We start from the raw sequence: 20,962 nt of genomic DNA on the forward strand, positions 1-20,962 counted from the left end.
TCGTGCCGGCTGCGTGCACAGCTTGCAAAGATCGGGCATTCAAGACTGTGCTGGTTTGCGATTGCATCGCACCCGATTGGACAGATTTCAACCGCGGGTGAGTGTTAATTCTTGTCTAAACTCATGTAATTACCCTTTTTCTCCCAATCACATAGCCTTATACAACTTCCTGAACGCCCGCTTTGCTACTCGCCTCGCCCGAGTTGCACTCTTCCGTAACATGTTCTATACTTCATCCCTTTAACCTCCTTCTCCACCTGACTTCAGCTGCCTATTCATAGCAACACACTCCTTTACAATCCTCGCCTCGCGGCGGGGCCGCGTCGGGCTTCCCTTACTCGAGTCGTAATCTTGCCACGTGACACCTTCGTTCACACGTCTTGCCCGTGCCCTTATATCCAATGCCTGCACTTTCATACTGTCATCCACGCTTCTGTCTCCTTGTCTCACCCTATTATCCTGCACCTCGCGTACACTGTCTTCGTGCCATCTATTTCCATTTCTTCTCCACATACCTACCTTGCACTCCACAGCTTCCCATCCACCCTGCTTCCTCGTCCTCCTTCGCCCCTACCCCTGCCACTTCTCTACACTTTATCCACCCCTTCCCTTCTCGCCACCCCTAGCTTGGCCCGCTGCACTCTCACACTTCATCAGCCCCCTTCCTTACCTTCCGATGTTTCCAACCCCTTACCCTGACTTCTCGCACTTCATTTCACCCACCTTCCGCTTCCTCTTCATTCTGGCCGCCTACCCGCGTGGCACTCTCCCAACTTCATCCACCGCCTCCCTTCCTCCTTGGCCCTACCCTGCGCGCATCTCTCACACCATCAGTCACCCCTTCGCCTCGCTCCCTCGCGTCACCGTCTCCTACTCCCTGCCACTCTCACATCGTCTCCATGCGCCCATCCCTCCTACCTTCCTCCCACCCTACCCCCTGCACTCTTCAACTACCACCCCTTTCGCCTTGCTCCATCCCACCCTCTCCTCGCTCGCCTCCGCTACCCCTGGCCTCTCTCATCCCCCGCCTCTCCAATCGTTCCCCCAGCTCGCTCGCCCTTCTCTCGTACTCACCCCACTCCCCCACCGCTAACCACTCCCCCCCGTCTCTTCTGCCCCCCCACACTTGTCACTCTTCACACTTTGCGATCCACCCCCTTCCCTCTCTTCTCCACTGTCCCTTCCTCCTGCCCCACGCTCCCGCCTACCTCCCTCTTCCCTTTCCCCTCCCGCCACTCCGCACTCCCCTTGCCATTCCCGCCTGCTTCACTGCCACTCTCTCTCCGGGATTCCCTTACTCCGACCGTCTGCCCCCCGCTGTCTCTCTACCCTCTCTTACCCTTGCACTCTCACACCTCTTCCATCCACCTCCCTTTCCTTCCTCTCTCCCTTCGCTAACCCTACTTCCCTGCACTCTCTACATCTATGCTCCACCCCTCCCATTCTCGCTTCTTCACCTCGTACCCCTCCTGCACTCGGGGCACTTCCCATCCCACCCCTTCCGCCCCTCCCCTTCCCTCCCTCCCTCCTTCCGCCTTCACCATCTCCCCCCTCCTCTTATACACCCTCATGCACTCTCCTCCTCACCACACCCTTCGCCTGTTCACGTCCTCGCCCCTATTCTTCCTCCCAGCCCACATCCTCGAGCACTCTTCCCTGATGCCTCCGCGCCTCATTCACCCCTTCCCCTTCCTTTCACCCTTACCCCTGCACTCATCAGCACTTTTCAATCCACCCGTTCCTTTCCTTCGACCCTTACCGTGCCACTCTCGCACATCATCACCCCTTCCCTTCCTCTCACCTGTTTGAGTCGTCCTCACCCCTACCCCTGCCACTCTCACACCCTCATCCACCCTTCCCGGCTCGCCTTTCTTCTCACGCCCCACCCTCACCTTTCCATCGCGACTTCATCCACCCTCCTTCCCTGTCCTGCTTCACCTACGCCCTTGGCTACTGGCGGGTCACACCTTCGATCCAGCCCCCTTCCCTCCCTTCTCACCGGTACCCCTGCACTCTCGCACTTCATCACCCCCTTCCCGCTTCCTCCGCCCTACCCCTGCCACTCTCACCTGTCAGTCCACCCCTTCCTCCCTCTATTAACCCTACCCCTTCCCTACTCTCACCATCAGCAACCGCGCGCCCCTTCCTTTCTCTTAACCTTACCCTCCTGCACTCTCACGACTTCATCTCCCCCTTTCATCTCCCTCCTCTTCAACACGCTACCCCTGCACCTGTCTGCACTACTCTCACTCCACCCCCCTCTCTCCTTTCGTTTCCGATTCCGCTCCACCACCCTACCCCTGCCACCTCTCACACTTCACACCACCCCTCTCCCTTCCTCTTACCCCTACCCTGCACTCTCACCACTTCATCACTCTTCCCTTCCCCTCTCCACCCCTACCCCTGCACTCTCACAACTTCACCCCTCCACCCCTTCCCTTTCCCTTCTTCACCCTACCCCTCACTCTTCGCAACTTCCATCTACCCCCTTCCCTTCCCTCTCCTCACCTACGCCCTCGCACTCTCAACATTCACTCCACCCCCTTTCCCTTACCTCTTTCACGCCTACCCTCGCTCACTCTCACCATTCACTCCACCCCCTGCCCTTCCTCTTCCACTCCTTACCCTCCGCCACTCTCACACCTTCTCCACCCCTTCCCTTCCCTCCTTCCACGCCCTACCCTGCACTCATTCCACACTTTCATACCCCCCTTCCCTTCCTGCTCCCCCTTCACCCTCGCGACTCTCACACCTTCATTCTACCCCCTTCCCTTGCCTCTTCACCTACCCCTGCACTTCACACTCTCATCACCCCCTTTCCCTGCCTCTTCACCCCTACCCCTCGCACCTCTCACACTTCATCCACCCCTCTTCCCTTCCTCCTTCACTCTACCCCGTGCACTCCTGCACACCTTCATCACCCCCTTCCCTTCCTCTCTCACCCGACTGCCATCGCTTCACACATTCATTCACCCCTTTACCCTTCTCTCCACCCTACCCTGCACTATCACACTCTCATCACCGCCCTTCCGCTTCCTCTTCACCCTACCCCTTGCACTCTCACACTCATCCACCCCCTTCCCTTCCTCTCACCCTGACCCCTGCACTCGTCACACCTTCATCCACCTCTCTCCTTCTCTTCACACTTACCCCTGCACTCTCGAACACTTCATCACCCCCTTTCCCCTTCCTCTCCACCCTACCCTGCACTCTCACACTTCATCACCCCCTTTCCCCTTCCTCTCCACCCCTACCCCTTGCACTCTCGACACTTCATCCACCCCTTCCTATCCCTCTCCACCCTTACCCCTGCACCTCTGCACCCGACTTCATCCACCCTTCCCTCTCCTTCTTCACCCTACCCCTTGCACTCTCACACTCTCACTCCACCGCCTTCCCCTTCCCTCTTCACCTTACCCCTTCCGCACTCCTCCACAGCTTCATTCCACCCCTTCCCTTCTCTTCACGTTACCCGTGCACTCTCCACACTTCATTCCTACCCCCTTCCCTCCATCTCACCTACCCTCCACTCTCACACTTATCCACCCCTTCCTTCCTATTTTTCAGCCTACCCCCTGCACTCTGCACATCTTCATCCACCCCCTTCCCTTTCCTCTGTCACCCTTACCCTGCCCACCTCTCACAACTTCATCCACCCCCTTCCCTTCCCTTTCACCTCTACCCCTGCCCTCCACACTTCATCACCCCCTTCCCTTCCTCGTCTCACCCTACCCCTGCACGTCTCCACACTTACTCACCCCCATTCCCTTGCTCTCCACCATACCTTGCACTTCTTTCCAGCTTCATTCGCACCCACTATCTCCTCCTCTCCACCTACCCTTGCACCTCTCGCACTTCTATCCACCCCTACTTCCGTTCCGGTCGATCTCCCCTGACGCCTGACGTCTCACACTCTCATCCACCCCCCGTTCTTTCGCCTTCCTCTCCACGCCCTACCCCTGCACTCTCACACTTCAGCCACCCCTTCCCTTCCGGTCCACCACGCTACGCCCCTGCCACTTTCACACCCTTCAATCCACCCCCTTCCCCTTTGCCCTCTCCACCCTACCCCCCTGACACCTCTCACACGTGATCCACCCTTCCCTTTCCCTCTCTCCGACCCTACCTTGCACTCGTCGCACTTATCCACCCTCTCCCTTTGGCTCCACCCTTACCCCTTGCACCTCACACCTTCAGTCCACCCCCCTTCCCTATCCTCATCCACCCCTTACCCCTGCCACTCTCACACTTAATCCACGCTTCCCTTACCTTCTTCACCCTACCCTGCCACTCTCACACTCATTCACCCCCCTTCCCTTCCTCTTCTACCCTACCCTGCACTCTCCACTTCACTGCCACCCCTTCCCTTCCCTCTTCACCCTACCCTGCTCTCACCCTTCATACACCGCCCTTGCCCTTCACTCTTCACCCTCACCCCTGAGGTGGAAGACGTGTGAGGGTGCAGGAGTAAGGTGGAGACAAAGAGACAGAGGTGGATGACGTACGAAAGTGCAGGATTGGAGATAAGGGCAAGGGACGTTGAAGAAGTGTACGTGCAAGAGTATGATGTAGGGAAGGAGGGAGATTGTAAAAGTGTGAGCATATTATTAGTATGAAGACAGTGGAGAGGAGGTTAAAGATGAAGATAAGAACATGTTAGAGGTGAACTAGGGGGAGAGGAGGAGGTAGATGTATAGCATATTAGGGAGAAAAAGTGTAATGTTAATGTTTGTAGACAAAATTAACCTGTCAATCTGCAATCTGCAACCAGACTTCTTGATCACTTTTCAGTGAGCCGCACACCTCCAAAGTGCCCTCAGCCGTTTGCAGCACCGCCGGAGGATTGCAATGGAGGTATTTATGGGATGAATGTTCGATGGGTTCGTACATGGAAGTGTATTCCCACGTGGCTTGCATCACAGCCAGCACACAGTAGGGCTTTTAATTGAGTATTTGTATTCACCTCACAGCTGTTATAGAAACGGGTGCCGAAATGTGTTTGGGGCCATGTTGTTGTCGTATCAGTACTGTTATATGTTTGGTATAGTTTCTCTAGGGTGCTAATGTGCTTGTTTGTTGAGCATGGCTGTCGTGGTAAAGGGCTGTTAGAAAAACGTTCCATCATTTTTTGTGCAAGGGGAATATTCAGAACGCGCTCCTGAATCGCCCATGGTTCCATTGGTTAACTCGAAAATGATGGAATCTTTTATTGCACTCTGCACACTGTGCGTGAAAGCTTAATGCCATTGCCTGTAGGTGACAGCACAGTTCCTGGTCCTGTTGTGGTGGTAGCAGGGACCGCACCTTCCCTCAGGAAATGCGAATCGGCCAGTGCTCTTGTATCTAAGCGAGCAGAGCCGGCAACTTCGCCTGTAGACAAGGACAGGGCAAAAGGGGCGCGGGAGAAGGCTGACAAAAGCAAAGGTTTGTGATAGAAGTGTTACCCCTGGATGAAAATTATAAGCGAGGATGCCGAAAGTGAGTCGCCACATGCTTGCGGTGTTTGCTTCAACGTGTATCAGCACTGATTAATGCTGGGTAGGGGGCATAGGAGGAGAATCAGGGGCAGGAAAGTGCCAGCAGCCGGATAACGGTTTGGGGGAGCCTAGAATTTGCAGCAAGGCGGATGAAAAAATCAACACGGCGGCCAAGTCTCATTTATCAGATACCAGAGCAACACTGTGATGGGTTAGGAACCGAGGGAGAGAGAAGGATCGTGAGCATTTTGCGTGCTGAGGCGAATGCAAATCTGCAAACGAGTGTCGCCACGGAGCAACAAAACACAAAGCCGTCGAGGAGCAGAGGGCGCGCTCTGTCTGCATGCTGTACGCATTCCCCGTGCGGATGATTGTTCTCTCACTCGATGATGTCGTAACGTAAACTGCTCTCGTTCGTTAAGGCAACGTGCGTCGCTCACGGCGACGGACGTCAGCGCGGCGTAGATCGGCCATTATTGTTGCACGCTGCTCGCTCGTCCTCTTGCCTCCTTCCGCCCACTTCATGCCTACAGCACTGCATGCGCATGTGAGCACTTACTGCAGCAGGGAGGTAATGACGGAAGATGGGAGGTTTTGCTTGCGGTTCGTGTCGTGCTCTCTGTTTTACGGTGAGTCGGTCAGTTCCGGAGGCGGAGGGCGGTTACGACGTCCCGTTTTGCTGTTGGCAGATGGAGACAAGAGATGGCACGGAGGCGGGGGAGGTGGATTCAGTTCGGATACGGAGGTCAGCCGCAAGAGTAACCGGTTGAGGACTGCAGAGCCTAGTGAGTGCGCTTGTCCTGCCGTTGATGTTTAGGCCAAAACAAAATATATGTGTGGTTACCGTTACATGCCGAAAAAAAATAGGGTAGGTAGGTAGGGAAAACATTTTATTTTCTTGAAATATTTTATTTACGAACCATGTCCGAAGGATGTGCATTGTGGCTTTTGAAGCAAAAACTGTCCAATTCATTTTTTTTAAATTTAATTTAATTAATTAATGAATTTTTTGACTTTAAAGAAAATTGACAATAAAATGTTTAGGGTTGCTGGGAATAAATCGGGTCGGTCGGGAAACCGTAACCACACCTATATTTTGTTTTGGCCTTTGGCAGACTTGGTAGCTAGTGCGATGCGTGAAACTATGGCGGAGGAGTCGGAGGTGGACTAGATTGTTTTATACACAAGCCTGCCATGTACATTGTAGGTCTGACCATGCACTGAGCATGTTCACGCATATTCTGCAGTGTGATACACACATACACACATACGCACGCGCGATGCGCACACACACATGCGCAAGTACGAACGCACGCACACACACATGCACATGCACAAGTACGAACGCACGCACACACACACATGCACACATGCACGCAGGCAGGCACACGCGCACATGCATATATGCATGTATATTTACTATTTATTTGTTTTTTTAGTTACACATTTACGTGTTTTATACATACATGACGTGTACATGTATGATATTACTTTAAGCCGCTTTATTCTCCACAGGCAAGCGAAGCACATCCACACCACGTGTGCAGCGTCCTCTGTCCCCCGGTGAGTCCTGTTTCCCTCGTTCATACTCTCATGCTCTCTCGCTGACTTCGACTCCTTCAACTGTGTCCGTGTCTTTAACAATGATCTTCTTTCAGTGCTCCTTGTATGGCACCAACATGCCACCCTGCTGATATGCTTTCGTTTACAGGACTGGGCACATTATTGTTACTGCGTACTATGTGCTTCAAGCAGTACGTTTAGCCAGCTGTCACTGCGGTGTTGTCTTGTAGCGAGTCAGGTTGTCATGTTTATTTTGCACCTGGCAGACGATGCCCCTGTGAAGGCAACACAGGGCACCAGTTCCCCGCAGAAACAGCGAAGGAACGTGGCGCGCCTTACTCAGGCTGTGTCCTCTACATCAGGTAGTCATGTTGCATCCGTATGCTCAGCTGACTGACCCTGCTAACCCCTGCTGATTAACCCCCCCAATTAACATGATTAAGTCAACATTACCTATTTCTATCAGACTAATCAGAAGGGTTGATCGATCGTTCAGGAACTGATCGACTTGTCTGAATATTGACTAATCGCTCTGCGTCGTGCACTAATTCTACTTCTAATCACTGTGTCACTGCAGAGAAGCTGAGGAAACGTAACTACTCGCGCGGTAGACACCACTCGCCAGGTTTGTAGTAGAATGTCTACTGTGGCTGGCTCATGTACTCGCACGTGCTCATCCGCCCTGCCCTCGTGCACCTGCACTGCAATATACACAGCCTTCCCTGTGCGCATGTAAATTCAACCCACACTGACTGACCCGCATGCAGTATTATGTACGTAGACTACCTTACACATACACGCTGCAGTGTACCTAGACTGCTTCACAAATACACATTGCAATGTACCTAGACTGCTTCACAAATACACATTGTAATGTACCTAGACTGCCTTCTAAATACACATTGTAATGTATCTAGACTGCCTCACACACACTGCAATCTACCTAGACTTCCTCATACGTACACGCTGCAATGTACTCAGAATGCCTCCCAAATACACACTGCAATGAACCTAGACTGCCTCACACATATACACTGCAATGAACCTAGACTGCACCGTCAAGGAATACTGTAATTTAATGCTAAACAAACTGAATTGCGGGTCAGTGCTCACTTATATATGCATTACCTCACTACTCACACGCACGTACGCACACCCACTTGCTTACTCTGGCTAGTCTACAGGCATGCACATCCACACACACTACACATTCCATAGTCTAGCATGTTACTTGCCACTGATATGCTCCATAGTAATAATCAACGCACAGTTCCATGAGCCATGAAGTTACTAATTGAGATACAATAGAGTCAGGAAGCAATTACCATATTTCTATTTGCATAATAATGCATTTGTACTGATGGGCTTCTCTAACCCTTAACTAACTCTAACCGTTAATCAAGTCTAACCCTTATCTAAACCTGTTTTTTAGCTCATCTGACATAGTCAGATGCAGCTTGTAGAATCGCATGACCGTCCGTCCGTCCGTCCGTCCGTGCGTCCGTCCGTCCGAGCGTCCGTCCGTGCGTCCGTCCGAGCGTCCGTCCGTCAACAGTTGGGCACAAATCTTAACCGCTCGACGTACGGTCACGATATTCGGGTCGTTGGGGGGATCGTCAAAACGAGTTGGGATGTCGAAGCTGGGGGTCAAAGGTCAAAGGTCAGAGGTGTAAAAGAAGGGGAACATTCACTCCTTAACTTAAGGTATAGGGAAGATGCATAATTGCGGCACAATCTAAACGGCTCGACCTAGGCTCGTGATAGTCGGTGTATAGCATCATGGTAGGAAAAGCCATCACTGTGCCGAAATGGAGGTCACAGGTCAATGGCACAGGCAGATTTTAGACATTTTCTGAGGACATGGTCTGACGGACGCGATTGAAAAACGTTTTTTTGTTTCAGCGTGACCTAGCCTTTTATATGGCTTTTATTGAAAGGAACCATGAAATGTCCCTTCTGCTGACATGCGAAGAGTAAAGTGTCGATAACCTTTATTGACCCTCAAGGAGGTTAAACCTGGATTTTGTTGACTGTTAACACAGAGTGAACTGCTTTTGCTATAGAGCCCCCGCTCCCCCCACCTCCCCCTTTCGTCCCCTCCCAACCCCCCTCCCCCCCGCCCTCGTCCGCCACCCTCGTCCCCTACCCCTCACCCCCACCCTCCCCCTCCCTCATCTGCGATAGTGGGCGTGTCCAATAACAACACAATGATGCGTACGCAACTGCGTTCGCATATCTGCGCGTCTAACCCAATGTGGTACTACGCACTGACTGAAATTTTACGTTTAATAATCGTAGCAACCAGACCTCAGATGAGCCCAGACGCTCTGCGGCTCTTGTTTATTTAACATTGGCCCTGATCTTAAGGTTATTAACCCTAACTGTAATGCTGATCCTATACGAAATAAAATGATGAAAATTGCACAGCTGGAATGGATGAAGTCTGCACATGTAAATGATTTGAGAGTAGGATCTCTCCTTCCTAGGAAACACCTTCTCAGATGCGTAGATGTAACGTTGAATTAAGAGTTCATGTAGAAATGATGAAGTAGAGATCCAAACTTGTGTATTTAACTGAATAAACTTTAATAACGTGCACACAGTGTAGTCCCCGTTCTCCCAGACCGCGTCCTACCTCCATTTCACAATGACCCTAGAAAGGCCGGACGTAAAACACGTTTACCATTCTCCCTATAACATCAATCTAGCCGCACAAAATGCGCGACGCTCTGTCTACAAAACCGATTTCATATTTTCGATGAAATGTTTTAGGCCTATCAAACTCTAATCGAAAAATGTGTTTAGCAGTCTGACAATATTGCGTAAACATAACGTTAGCACAAATTCAAGAAAACGATCACACATTTCTATACAAAGTTTCACACAAAAGATTTTCCCACACAAATACAAACGGTCACAAGCACATACCATGAAAAAAAAACTGCGTACATAAAATTAAGAAAAACAGATAAAAATGCACATTCCTGATGATGTCACCCTTTCACGTCCAGTTTCGACGGCACGAGATTAAAGCGTTTCACCAATTAACTTCTAGAATTCCCTGGATTTTTTTTTAGCCATTACAGTTATTTATCTTTCACGTCCTCTGTCTCTGCTCTGTCAGCCTTGCCTTCTCTGTTCTGCTATCTTCTCTCTCACACACAGGTCGAGACTTGGACTTGCCCTCGCAGTATCACGAATACAACACCGGCCGTTCCTTCCTTCACGCTGACTTACTCACAGTAGTTCCTACGCCGTGTGTATCCACCGTTCTCTTTCCCGCGTCTCGCTCTGTTCCTCCCGTCTCGCTCTCCGCCATTTTTCGTCTCTGTCGATCGCTCTCCGTCGTTCTTCGTTTCTCCTACACTTGCTCCTGTTTCCGTCTCTCTCTCTCTCTTCCTCCCTCTCTCTTGCTCTCTTGTTCGCTCTCCGTTTCCCCTCCAGTTTTCTTGCCAGTAGTGTATTCAGCGACTCCTCCTGTGTCTTCTTCCTTCTCCATCTTCCTTGCGTAGTATGGCTCGTAGATCGACATAGTGGAGTACCTTACGTTGCGTCCGCAAAGGAATACCCAGGTTTTGGACTGTCACTGGCATCAAAATGTAACGTTGAATTAAGAGTTCATGTAGAAATGATGAAGTAGAAATCCAAACTTGTGTATTAAACTGAATAAACTTTAATAACTTGCACACAGTGTAGTCACATCTTGCACAGAGAGACAAAGACACGCGCACACTCGCCTAAGCGCGTGTGCTTACTTCTGCGACCACAACCAGACTCCCCGACTCCTACATCTCTGTCCTATATATTACCCCCAAAACCCCTACATCCTGAGCGCACATGTCACCCGTTCTCCCAGACCGCGTCCTACCTCCATTTCACAATGACCCTAGAAACGCCCGACCTAAAACACGTTTACCATTTTCCCTATAACATCAATCTAGCCGCACAAGATGCGCGACGCTCTGTCTACATAGACTACCACCAAAACAATCCTGAGTCTAGCCGCACTCCGCGTCTCTAACTAATTTATGTAACAACTGTAAATCATATGTTACATAAATGCAGAGCGTTAACATAATTTACATCAGCATGTAAAATCAATAGGCCCATTCTTACAAAATTATGTTGTCATGAACAACTGATAGCAACAGCTGTCATGATCAGTTTTTCTGCAACTATCACATGTACAATCCTTTACGCACATGAATTCCTAATGATGTAAGCAGTAGAAGCGGTGGTAAGTGACTTCCGTAAATTTCTATGATTTGCTTTCATAATTTAGCATAATTATACTTCTGTGAGGAACCGTAGATGAACAAGCATCGGCAAATCGATCAAAGCAGTTGCACATAATCTCACAGCTGTTCGATACTTGGCGGCGCGAGTCACGCATTGAGCGTGAATAATTTTACAAGAGAACCATCACATCAGTCCGAATGTCCTCTGTATCCTACACATATCTCTTCTCCCGGCAATTGCAGCGCACCTGCTGCTAAGCTGGCTGGATCTCGGCACGTCATTGACATGTAACAACACAGTGTACTTTCTGGCTATAAGCACAACTTGGTGGTTTATATGGTTAGATGATTTCGAAGCTTCGCACTCTGTTTATGGGCATGGTTGGTGTAACATCAAAAGGCACGTAACACGTGGTGGTGTTTTCTGTTAAGTATTTAAGCCATTATTATAGATATAAAATGGCAACATGCACTTTGTTAGCTTCCATACGTATTTTTATTTACTTTTTTAATATATATATAATATAATATATATTATATGTAGCCTGTCAGAGCAAAACATGCCGTAGGACTTCAATGTTCATTCTGAGTTATAGGTGATTTTTCACCTAAAAGTAGTAAAAAGCCGATTTTTTGTTGTCATAAATACCTTTAGTAGTTATCCATGTTCGATGTTACATCAATAAAACTGGCCAAAAGTGTAATATGCAGTAAGATATTTTTTCAGATTTTTGTCCAAATGAAGGCCAAATGAAAACAAACTTTAACTGTATGACCTAATTACTCTGAACTTTGTTTTCCAAAATCTGCCCGATTCCAACTACTCAAATGCTCAACTACTCACGAACCATGTGACCTAGGAAGAAGATCTTGGTGTCAAAATAACCAGAATTGAATGGTCTTTCTGATAAAACTACTAACTCATAATGTCCGAATTGAGTCCTACGGCATGTTTTGATCTGACAGGCTACATACTATAATATATAAACATTGAATTGTGAGTCTTATGTCAATGTCTACACGTGTTTCTAGAGGCAAAGTCATTTACGTATAATTACAATATTGCATAAATTTAAACCTCAATCAATACTTAGAGTCAATTAAGTATGTAAACAATATTAGTTATTTGTATTTCGTTTTCTGTTGTATTACCTTGTTCGTTTTTCTCTTTTGCTAGTAAAACTCATAATACTTGGTATACAGTTTGGAATATTCACAATTCATATATAATTTATGCATGCATAGTGAAGATTTCTCATCATGTGTGTCTTCACACAATTAAATAAACATCATTTATAAACATTTTGTAAGTGAAACCTATACACTGCGCTTATCTGGGCTTGCCCTTAGTGTACATGGTGTGCTATTTTTATGTGAAATTGATGCGACTGGCCATACTGTTCTTCTGCTGTCTCCAGATAAGGACAGGAAGGGACACATAACGCGACAGTTATCAGATACGATGCTGAGGTCCTCGGACGTCATTCCAACTCCAAAGCATAAACCTGTCGGACTCAACATGGATGATTTTCTGCCTGTAAGTCGCCTGTGTAGTAATGAGCTGGCAAACATATGCTCCCTGTGCAGCAAGCAGGGGCACATGAAATGCCTGAGATTTGTTACCGTGAGACATACGCCACCCCTGTCTGTATGTGGAGGATAATGCATAGTTTGCAAAACTCTATTCTTCCAAGTTTCTATAGACATATGGTGTGCATATTATTTCATGGTGACCAGAGAAATGGAAATCTGCCGCTTGCATTAGATTGCAGAGGTTTTTGTCAAACTCAAAATCTCGTTTTTTAAACAGACGTGCTGTTTATAATAATTTTTCCGTGGCCAGAAATTTAAATCGTTAGTGTCATAATGCTGGTGATACCTTTTCTTACACAGCGATTGCTTGTTTTATTTCACCTCTCCCCCCCCCCAGAAACAGGCACAGATGATGGATAAACCGGGCAGGGGTATCTCTGAAGAGGAAGCCATGGCGACAGTGCTGACGGAACATAACAGTATGGCTGCCGTGCTGTCCACCAGACACAAGAACCTGCAGGTCGTGAGAACCATGTGGACCAACAGAGACGTTCGGGTAAGCACGCCCAGCATCCACACGCGCACGTGCACACACCTTACGTGTGATGCTTTAATGCCCTAGCAAATTTGATTGTTTCGTGTCTGTTCTTTTCTATTCCCCCCCTCCCTATTTTGCCTGTGATTCAGTGATATTACGTCACATTTTCTTGCGGAAGTTACCTGTAACGTATAATCAAGAGCTTATAATACATAAAGTGTATAACGGGAAAACGGGAAAAATATTACTACTTTATGGCAAGATTACATAGTATTACATGTATGAGCTTAGATTACAATCCAATATCTCAGCCTAGGAATGACGTAGAGACAAGCTGTTAGTCTTGCTTTAGCGAGGAAAGAATACCATGTAATGCAATACTATTACCTTGTTTTGAACTTGCATTTGTAATATAGTAGTTTTGTCATAAAGTATCACTATTTCCCCGTTTTCTCGTTATACACCGTGTATTATTAGCTCTTGGTATATAATAATTACACTGCTATTATTATATCTACAAGGGAGGAAAATATCTATCTTTAATCTATAATTATTGTTGGGATAATTAAGTAGTGTTTTATTAATTATTATCACGCACCCGGTTACATATATGTGCCTCTGTTACTATGGAATGAATGATGCGTCTCACATGTTTGTTGCCTACTCGTCCTGCAGACGGCGCTAGACACAGCCATCACGATGAATGACCTCTCCGTCGTCGTGGACCTCATGAGCTTGATGTGCCGGAAGGACCACTGGTGGAATCTCGACCTTTGTGCCTTGGTTCTTACGCAACTCACAGAGTTGCTGCAGAGCAAGTATGAACAGTACGTGTCAGTGAGGGCCGTGCGACGGCGAGAGAAATATGTGAAATGAACTGAAAACGCCCTAAGAAGTGCGTGTCACTATAAAAAAATGAAGACTGTTCTTTACTCGGACATTCTGTTGCATAATAGTATTGTGTTAGCAGTGTGAGTAGACCAAGCAGCAGTAGAAGCAGCAACAGTGCCGACCATAGTAGTTGCAGTGGCAGTGTACAAACAAGCTCTGCTAGCGGCACTAGCTGTAAGATGACTGATCTTGCTTTGGAGCTCTTGTTCTAAGTTTCCTGGTTGGTTTTCATTAAGTACGGTATCCCGATTCTTTCGCCGGTCTCTGCGTTCACTGTTTTAAAACGAGTGAATTGTTTGTGTATTTCAGCTATGTGATATGTGGTTGCAACGCGTTTAGAATAATTCTACAGAACTTCGGCACTATAATAAAGTCGAATATCTCAACTGGATCGGGCATTGGTGTGGATATCTCCAGAGAGGAAAGGTAACCTGCCATGCACTGTACCTTTCCTAATGGAATAATAAATATTGTTGCTCACAGTAAAGTAGCCTTGAATTTTTCCGCATTTCTTAGAATCTCATGAGCTGCCCTCTGTTTCCTTTGGCTGTACTTGCTACTGTCACTTGTTGAATTCATTGTTGTTCATTGTTTGACTGTTTTTGCAGACAAAACAAGTGCAAAATCTGTTATGGCCACATCACTTCTATCCGTCCACTTTTGGATAAGAAGCGGTCAGGAAAGCTCGGAAGTCGCTTCAGGGAACTGGTCGTTCTCATGGACACATTATTATAGGCAAAGATGGACACGCTGGTGTGAGGTGTGTCTCTCAAACGCCATGAGTTTCTCTGCAGGCTATAGTATGGACCCATGAGTTTCTCTACATGCTATAGTATGGACCCATGAGTTTCTCTGCAGGCTATAGTATGGACCCATGAGTTTCTCTGCAGGCTATAGTATGGACCCATGAGTTTCTCTGCTGGCTATAGTATGGACCCATGAGTTACTCTACATGCTATAGTATGGACCCATGAGTTTCTCTGCAGGTTGGTGTGAGTCCGTGAGTGCCTCTACATGCAGTTATGAGCCCACGAGTGCCTCAGCAGTCTAGTGTGAGACTTGGTGATACTCTGTAATTTATTGTGAGCCAATGTGTGTCTCTAGAAGGCCAGTGACTACGAACGAGTGCTTCTACAGACTAGTGTGAGCCGCCCCTGGGTGCCTGCATTGTGCATTCATATACATGAGTGCTCACAAACGTGTGTAGGCTTTTACAAGTGTAGAGCATTTGCATTTCTGGGATGCATGTGTGTGAATCGGTGACATGCTACTGTTTTGCGGTTTTACGCATACCTGTGGCCGTGTGATAGCAACAACACATCCGATAAGCAGAGTATCTATCGTATACTCCCGTGATACCAGTTTTAGGGCTTGGTGAAATTTCATAAAGATGCTGCCAGGTGCTGTTTATGTCTCTTATATGACAGCAATACACCCTGTAATACTGCTACAGTGCTGCCAATTACATGTCTTAACAGTCTAGTGGCATTTTTATGTAGCACTATCAAGCTCTAGAATTTGTGTCAACAGTGTATGCAGTGTATGTGCTGTCAACAATGTCAACACGAATGTCAACAACGTTCTGCGCTCGGATAATTGGAGTGTTTTCACCTGTATGACTGTGATGGATTTATGTGCGTGGCTCCATCTGGTGAGTGAGATAGCTACAGTCGATGATACGGCAACCAGTACAGTCAGCATGGAGAAGCTTGTATTATAACGTGCCGTAAATCTGCGTACCGACGATTCGGATCATCTTGGTGCAATCAGTAACTGTAACTGGTGTTGTAAAATATAGTTGACGTTTCTTGCAATTACCGGTCCGGTTGGCCGATATATTTGACTCTTGTTGTGAATGCATGGCAGCATGCCTTTCTTGTGTTCTTGAAGGGACCATGCCAGACTATTTATATTTTTCCACGATTGCGGCAATGCACGGCGTGTAGAATATGTAAATACTGTTCTCTTAACAGAATGTTATACACGAGTTTTCCAAGCGAGTCGCAGTTATGCAGTCCGTAATAGATGGCGTTATCATCTGCTGCAACGTGTTGTAAACTAGAAGTTGATTTTGCAGCGTATTGTGAGAGCTTGTAAGCTTGTAACGGCACAGCTATTAGCTCCAGTAGCAACATCAGTGTCTCTCTGGGTGGTATAAATGCCTACAGCTGAGCGCAGCTACTACAATTAATAATAATTATTAAGTTGTAAGATATTTTAGGTATAATATTATTGCATGCTCGGGATAAGTAATCACCACATATTAGTTGTAAACATAGATGTGTTTGAATATCGATAGGTGTCATGTATTTAATACACTGCTAAGTGTCGCCTGTTTGCGGGTAGGCTCTGTTGTGATGAGTATAAATAAGCAATATGCTGTTCTAAATAATATACGGGGCCTAGTTGTGGTTTTTAAATGGATTCCTTATATTAGGATGAGCCCCTGGTGTACAATCAGTGTCATACTGGCTATCTATGTGGGAGTTCACAGCGTTCACGGTGGCGGAATGATAGAAAGCGCTTAAGAACAATACGATCTGTTAATGGTTTTGTACGATATCAGTGCCCGTCTAATAACATGTTATGAATTCGTTCTGCATGATATAATAATACAGATGCATGTGAGCTGTTTAGCTTGAGTGCGCGTTGCAGTCGTTTCAATAATACCAGTGAGTGGAGTGGGTGAGAGCCGTGCTTCATCCGTAACGACGTTCTGAGTGAATGGATTTGTGACTGCACGTTACCCACCAGGAGCGCTGTTCATACGAAAAATGCAGCTAAGTTGAACGATGCCGTTCTTGTGATCAATGCACTTACTGTGGTATTTATTTTCTCCTGTTACTATCTCGGTGACGGTGATTGGTGAGGCGTGGGCAGCCGGTGTAAGTATAATTCCCGATTTTGTAACATATGAACAGAATCGGGTCCGTCTCATAGCCGGAATATTAAGTAGCAGGTGACACACAACATGCAGTCTGATCTAAGCGATGCAATGTCACAATGTCTCTAGACAATATCGAGCCGCAAAAAAACCTTTTTGTAATATTTTGAGAAAATAAAAAAGGACTGTGATTAGAAGAGAACTCGCTACTTACTACGTATTTCAATTCTTCGCTGCTCTTTTTGTCGCGTGTGGCAGCTGAGCAGACGACCACAGGCATCGATGGCCACGTCCACGCCGCGTGGGCAGGCCTCAACGCTAGAGAATCGGTTACTGTTGTTGCCGCCGCTGCATATTTCGCTGTTGGCATTTTTACGGTTTTGGGTTGTGCGCCCCCGTCGCCGCTATTGTGTACACTCGCTGAGCCTGCACGCTCGGACGCGCTGACCGAGGTTTCAAGACTGCGCGAGCAAAGGAAGTGAGTAATTACCCCGACGGGACTTATCCCAGCGAGGAGCGCAGACCGGTGCGTGGGCATCGGCGAATGCTAAGTGTGGGCGATTGGCGACTTGCGGAGGTTTTTTGTCGCCAGAAATTGCCCCAGAAGTGTGTCTTTGCAGCGGAAATAGTCAATCAGGCTTTGTTGAGCGGTGAGCTTGCAGCTGGCCCCGGGCTCGGAGCAAAAGCAAGGTCGGGCGTACTACACGAAAAGTCGTCTCTAGGGACACGGCATCAGTTACCGTATTAGTAATAGTAGTATTAGTATTAGTATTAGTATTAGTATTAGTATTAATATTAGTATTAGTATTATTATTAGTGGTTGGGGGAGGTGTCTGTGACGGCGTCAGCGGCAGCAAAGGCGGTAGCGGCGGCGACAACAGCAGCAGCAGAAACAACAACAGCAACAGACATACGATGAAAATAAAGGCGATTGTCCTCTGCTATGGCTAAACAGCCTGCGTCCACACACGCCACGTGCGTGCGTGCGTGTGTACGTGGACGTTTCGGAAATTGGTGAGAAAATCCAGTTTTCGTTCAATTGTGTACACGCATCGCAGCAGGTGCTTGGCTAACTAAAAAAAAACTATAAACTCGGCTATGATGGCAGCAGTCGGTGCGACAATGAACTCAGTATGGAAGGTTAGCATGATTGTATGTCTTGAAAAATGCGAATGTTTGCAATACCTTCACAGATGAGGAATGATGACGGATAGTGTTACTGATTGATGACAAATACGTCGTCGTTGTGAGAATGCGGTAGTTGCGATGACTGTGTAAAACAAGGGTAAAGCAAGCACACATTCTTGGTTGAAGTGTAAGAATTGAAATAAGTCACTGCAGGTATTTGAGGTGGGGCGTGCAGGTACATCACCCGTTAGACGTGGATATTTTAGGAAAGACGTGAATGCAGTTTGACGTACACACGTCGGTATTCAAGCTGAGACGTGTAGGCATCGTTAGGTGATCGTGCGCTGTATATCACATGTATAGCATTGAGCCCAGCAGGTATTTTAAGTGAAACGTATTAATAACTCATCTTTACTTTCACTAGAAACATAAAAACTTTCGTGTTCAGGATGTTTATTGCAAAATATGATGATTGCACGTAACGATTACCAGAGCCGGAGTTACGGTTTGCGATAGAGTAATAGAGTAATAGAGTAATAGAGTAATAGAGTAAACCTCTATTATGTACTCTTGATATATATATATATATACTCTTGCGTCATCCATGTGAGTTTCCATGAGCTATTGCACAGTTGACCGTTTGGAAAGGTATTAATTCCACGCGCTTTTTAGGGGGGAGAGGTGGCAGATTCAGAGTGAGCCAAGATATAGAATGCACAAATAATATACAATGTCTGCTTATACGAGGTGGCATAGTATGTAATTATATATAGGGAAATGACATTTCATATAGCACTAAAATTACACGAGTTCTATATAATAATACATTACATCTGTATAATACGGTACTTATTAGAAAATTACAATATATATATATATTTATATTTGTATATATTATTGAAATGGTAACTAAGAATTGCTGCTCAGAAAGGCCACAGAATCATGGTAGGTAGAGCGTCGATGAGCAGGCACGGGGCATACGCGCATTCGATTACACCGTTCGTACCCAGTTGGTCACAACGCAACACCCAACACTGATATATGTTGACTATAATATACATAAATAACCATAGTTCCCGCATAACAATACTTGTACGTAGACACTATATACGTGCAGACTGATTAGACTACACGATTAGATTAAGATTACGTTACAGGTAAAAGAACACGCAAAATAACAAACCACGCACGGAAAGAACACGCTAGGTAATAAAATATCAAAAGTGAATTAAAAACACGGTTTGTTTTTGTAACTTCTTGAAATATCAATAACCGATGATCAATCAATGACGTGATGAGCCGATCTGCCTTCGAGAATAGGTAAGGTAACGGAACACGAATGGTGACGCAGCGCGTGCGTTAAACGCAGATTGGCGATCACAGATGACGTGGGGTCACATGCTGCGTACCTCACCGAATCACGTAAAGCACCAGGGGCCCGATATCAAAAACATCATAAATAATTATGACCATCACAAGAGAACTCGTCGGTATGGTAACAAACTACGCATGATGTTAGATACAGGGACGAAGGGCGACGCGTGGAACGCTGTCCACAGCAGCCGTCGGCGACGCTACACCGACAGCGCAAAGAGTTCATAGCTTTCCTGCTTACCCCATCCCGATTTCCACACGCGATACGTGCCGGATAAGAATAGAAATTCTTCCCAGAAATTATCCCGCGGAAATACGTGTGAGGACACAATGATAGCAGAGCCTGCAGGAATGCGAGAGAGGACCGTCTATACGCAGCGCGACAGCTACGAGTATTACCCCGTCACAATGCGGTCCGTCGTTATTGCGAGCGGCACCGCGTGAAACCCCACACTGGCAATATCTCGTAGCTATATTGCGGAGATTACGGAATTCGGCCTAACACAATACGAAAACAACGTGGACGCTCGGCCGCGGGAGAATGGCCGCGAAAACCATTAGGAAAGGATGGCAAGAATGCGGTAAACTCTTTCCATTAGTTCGTCGGCTGTATCTGACAGGGAGCGGCGATCATGAATGGTGCGGTGCCGGGTCGTACACGTGCGCGCGCAGTTTTGGCGGGAAACCCAAAGAATCAGCCGAGCGACAGTCGAGTGCGCGCCTACGCAACGCTACTGCAAGCGTTCGGCACACGAAGGTGGAGGAATCGCTAGCGATGATCCTAAGCTGGGTGCGACTTGTTCTCATCTCCGATTAGGCTTGCGGCGCGGTCAAGCTTGGCATGTATTGCCAAAACATATGAGGGAGGGGGTGAAGTTTGCGAATCGCAAAGGCTAACAAAGGCTGCTCGAAACTTCGACGGAAATATGCAGACTATGCGCAAATCCTTCCAGACGATTTGTGCGACTGTGTGAAATATATAACGCGATGGTATTCTACGGAAATATGCGTTGGAGCATATAAATATACGCACGCACGTACACGCCGCGTGCACGCATGCGCGCGGACGGCGAACACACGCAGCGCATGAGCATACCGGAAGTTAATAGTCAGCTCTGTAATTTGTTACTAATGCACTTTCGTTCAAGACGTAACAAGCACACGCTATTTTTTGCACCATGCAGAAAGAGGTGTGTGTCTGCGCACGCGTGGGCGCGTGTGTGCGCGCGTGTGTGTGTGTGTGCGTGTGTGTGTGTGTGCGTGTGTGTGTGTGTGTGTGTGTGTGTGTGTGTGCGTGTGTGTGTGTGTGTGTGTGTGTGTGTGTGTGTGGGTGTGT

At 47.4% G+C, this 20,962-nt stretch overlaps 1 protein-coding gene across 7 annotated transcripts in view; it reads left to right on the forward strand.

Moving 5' to 3' along the window:
* The window catches only part of LOC106806147 (katanin p80 WD40 repeat-containing subunit B1-like), a 39,310-nt gene extending 21,984 nt beyond the window's left edge, over positions 1 to 17,326 (forward strand). For 2 of the 7 annotated variants that reach the window (XM_014808047.1, XM_014808417.1), the window contains 10 exons: positions 4,792 to 4,854; positions 5,257 to 5,424; positions 6,167 to 6,262; positions 6,993 to 7,040; positions 7,618 to 7,665; positions 12,697 to 12,815; positions 13,209 to 13,367; positions 14,025 to 14,176; positions 14,550 to 14,666; positions 14,849 to 17,326. In XM_014808047.1, coding sequence (XP_014663533.1) covers positions 4,792 to 4,854; positions 5,257 to 5,424; positions 6,167 to 6,262; positions 6,993 to 7,040; positions 7,618 to 7,665; positions 12,697 to 12,815; positions 13,209 to 13,367; positions 14,025 to 14,176; positions 14,550 to 14,666; positions 14,849 to 14,975 — 1,097 coding nt within the window. In that variant the 3' untranslated portion in view covers positions 14,976 to 17,326. The remainder of the gene's footprint in view (positions 1 to 4,791; positions 4,855 to 5,256; positions 5,425 to 6,166; positions 6,263 to 6,992; positions 7,041 to 7,617; positions 7,666 to 12,696; positions 12,816 to 13,208; positions 13,368 to 14,024; positions 14,177 to 14,549; positions 14,667 to 14,848) is intronic. The other 5 variants (XM_014808114.1, XM_014808189.1, XM_014808341.1 and 2 more) reach the window with 5 other exon arrangements.
* Positions 17,327 to 20,962: the final 3,636 nt, after the last annotated feature.

This window comes from Priapulus caudatus, unplaced genomic scaffold (genome assembly GCF_000485595.1).
Source record: "Priapulus caudatus unplaced genomic scaffold, Priapulus_caudatus-5.0.1 Scaffold0, whole genome shotgun sequence".
Classification (NCBI taxonomy): Eukaryota; Metazoa; Priapulida; class Priapulimorpha; order Priapulimorphida; family Priapulidae; genus Priapulus; species Priapulus caudatus.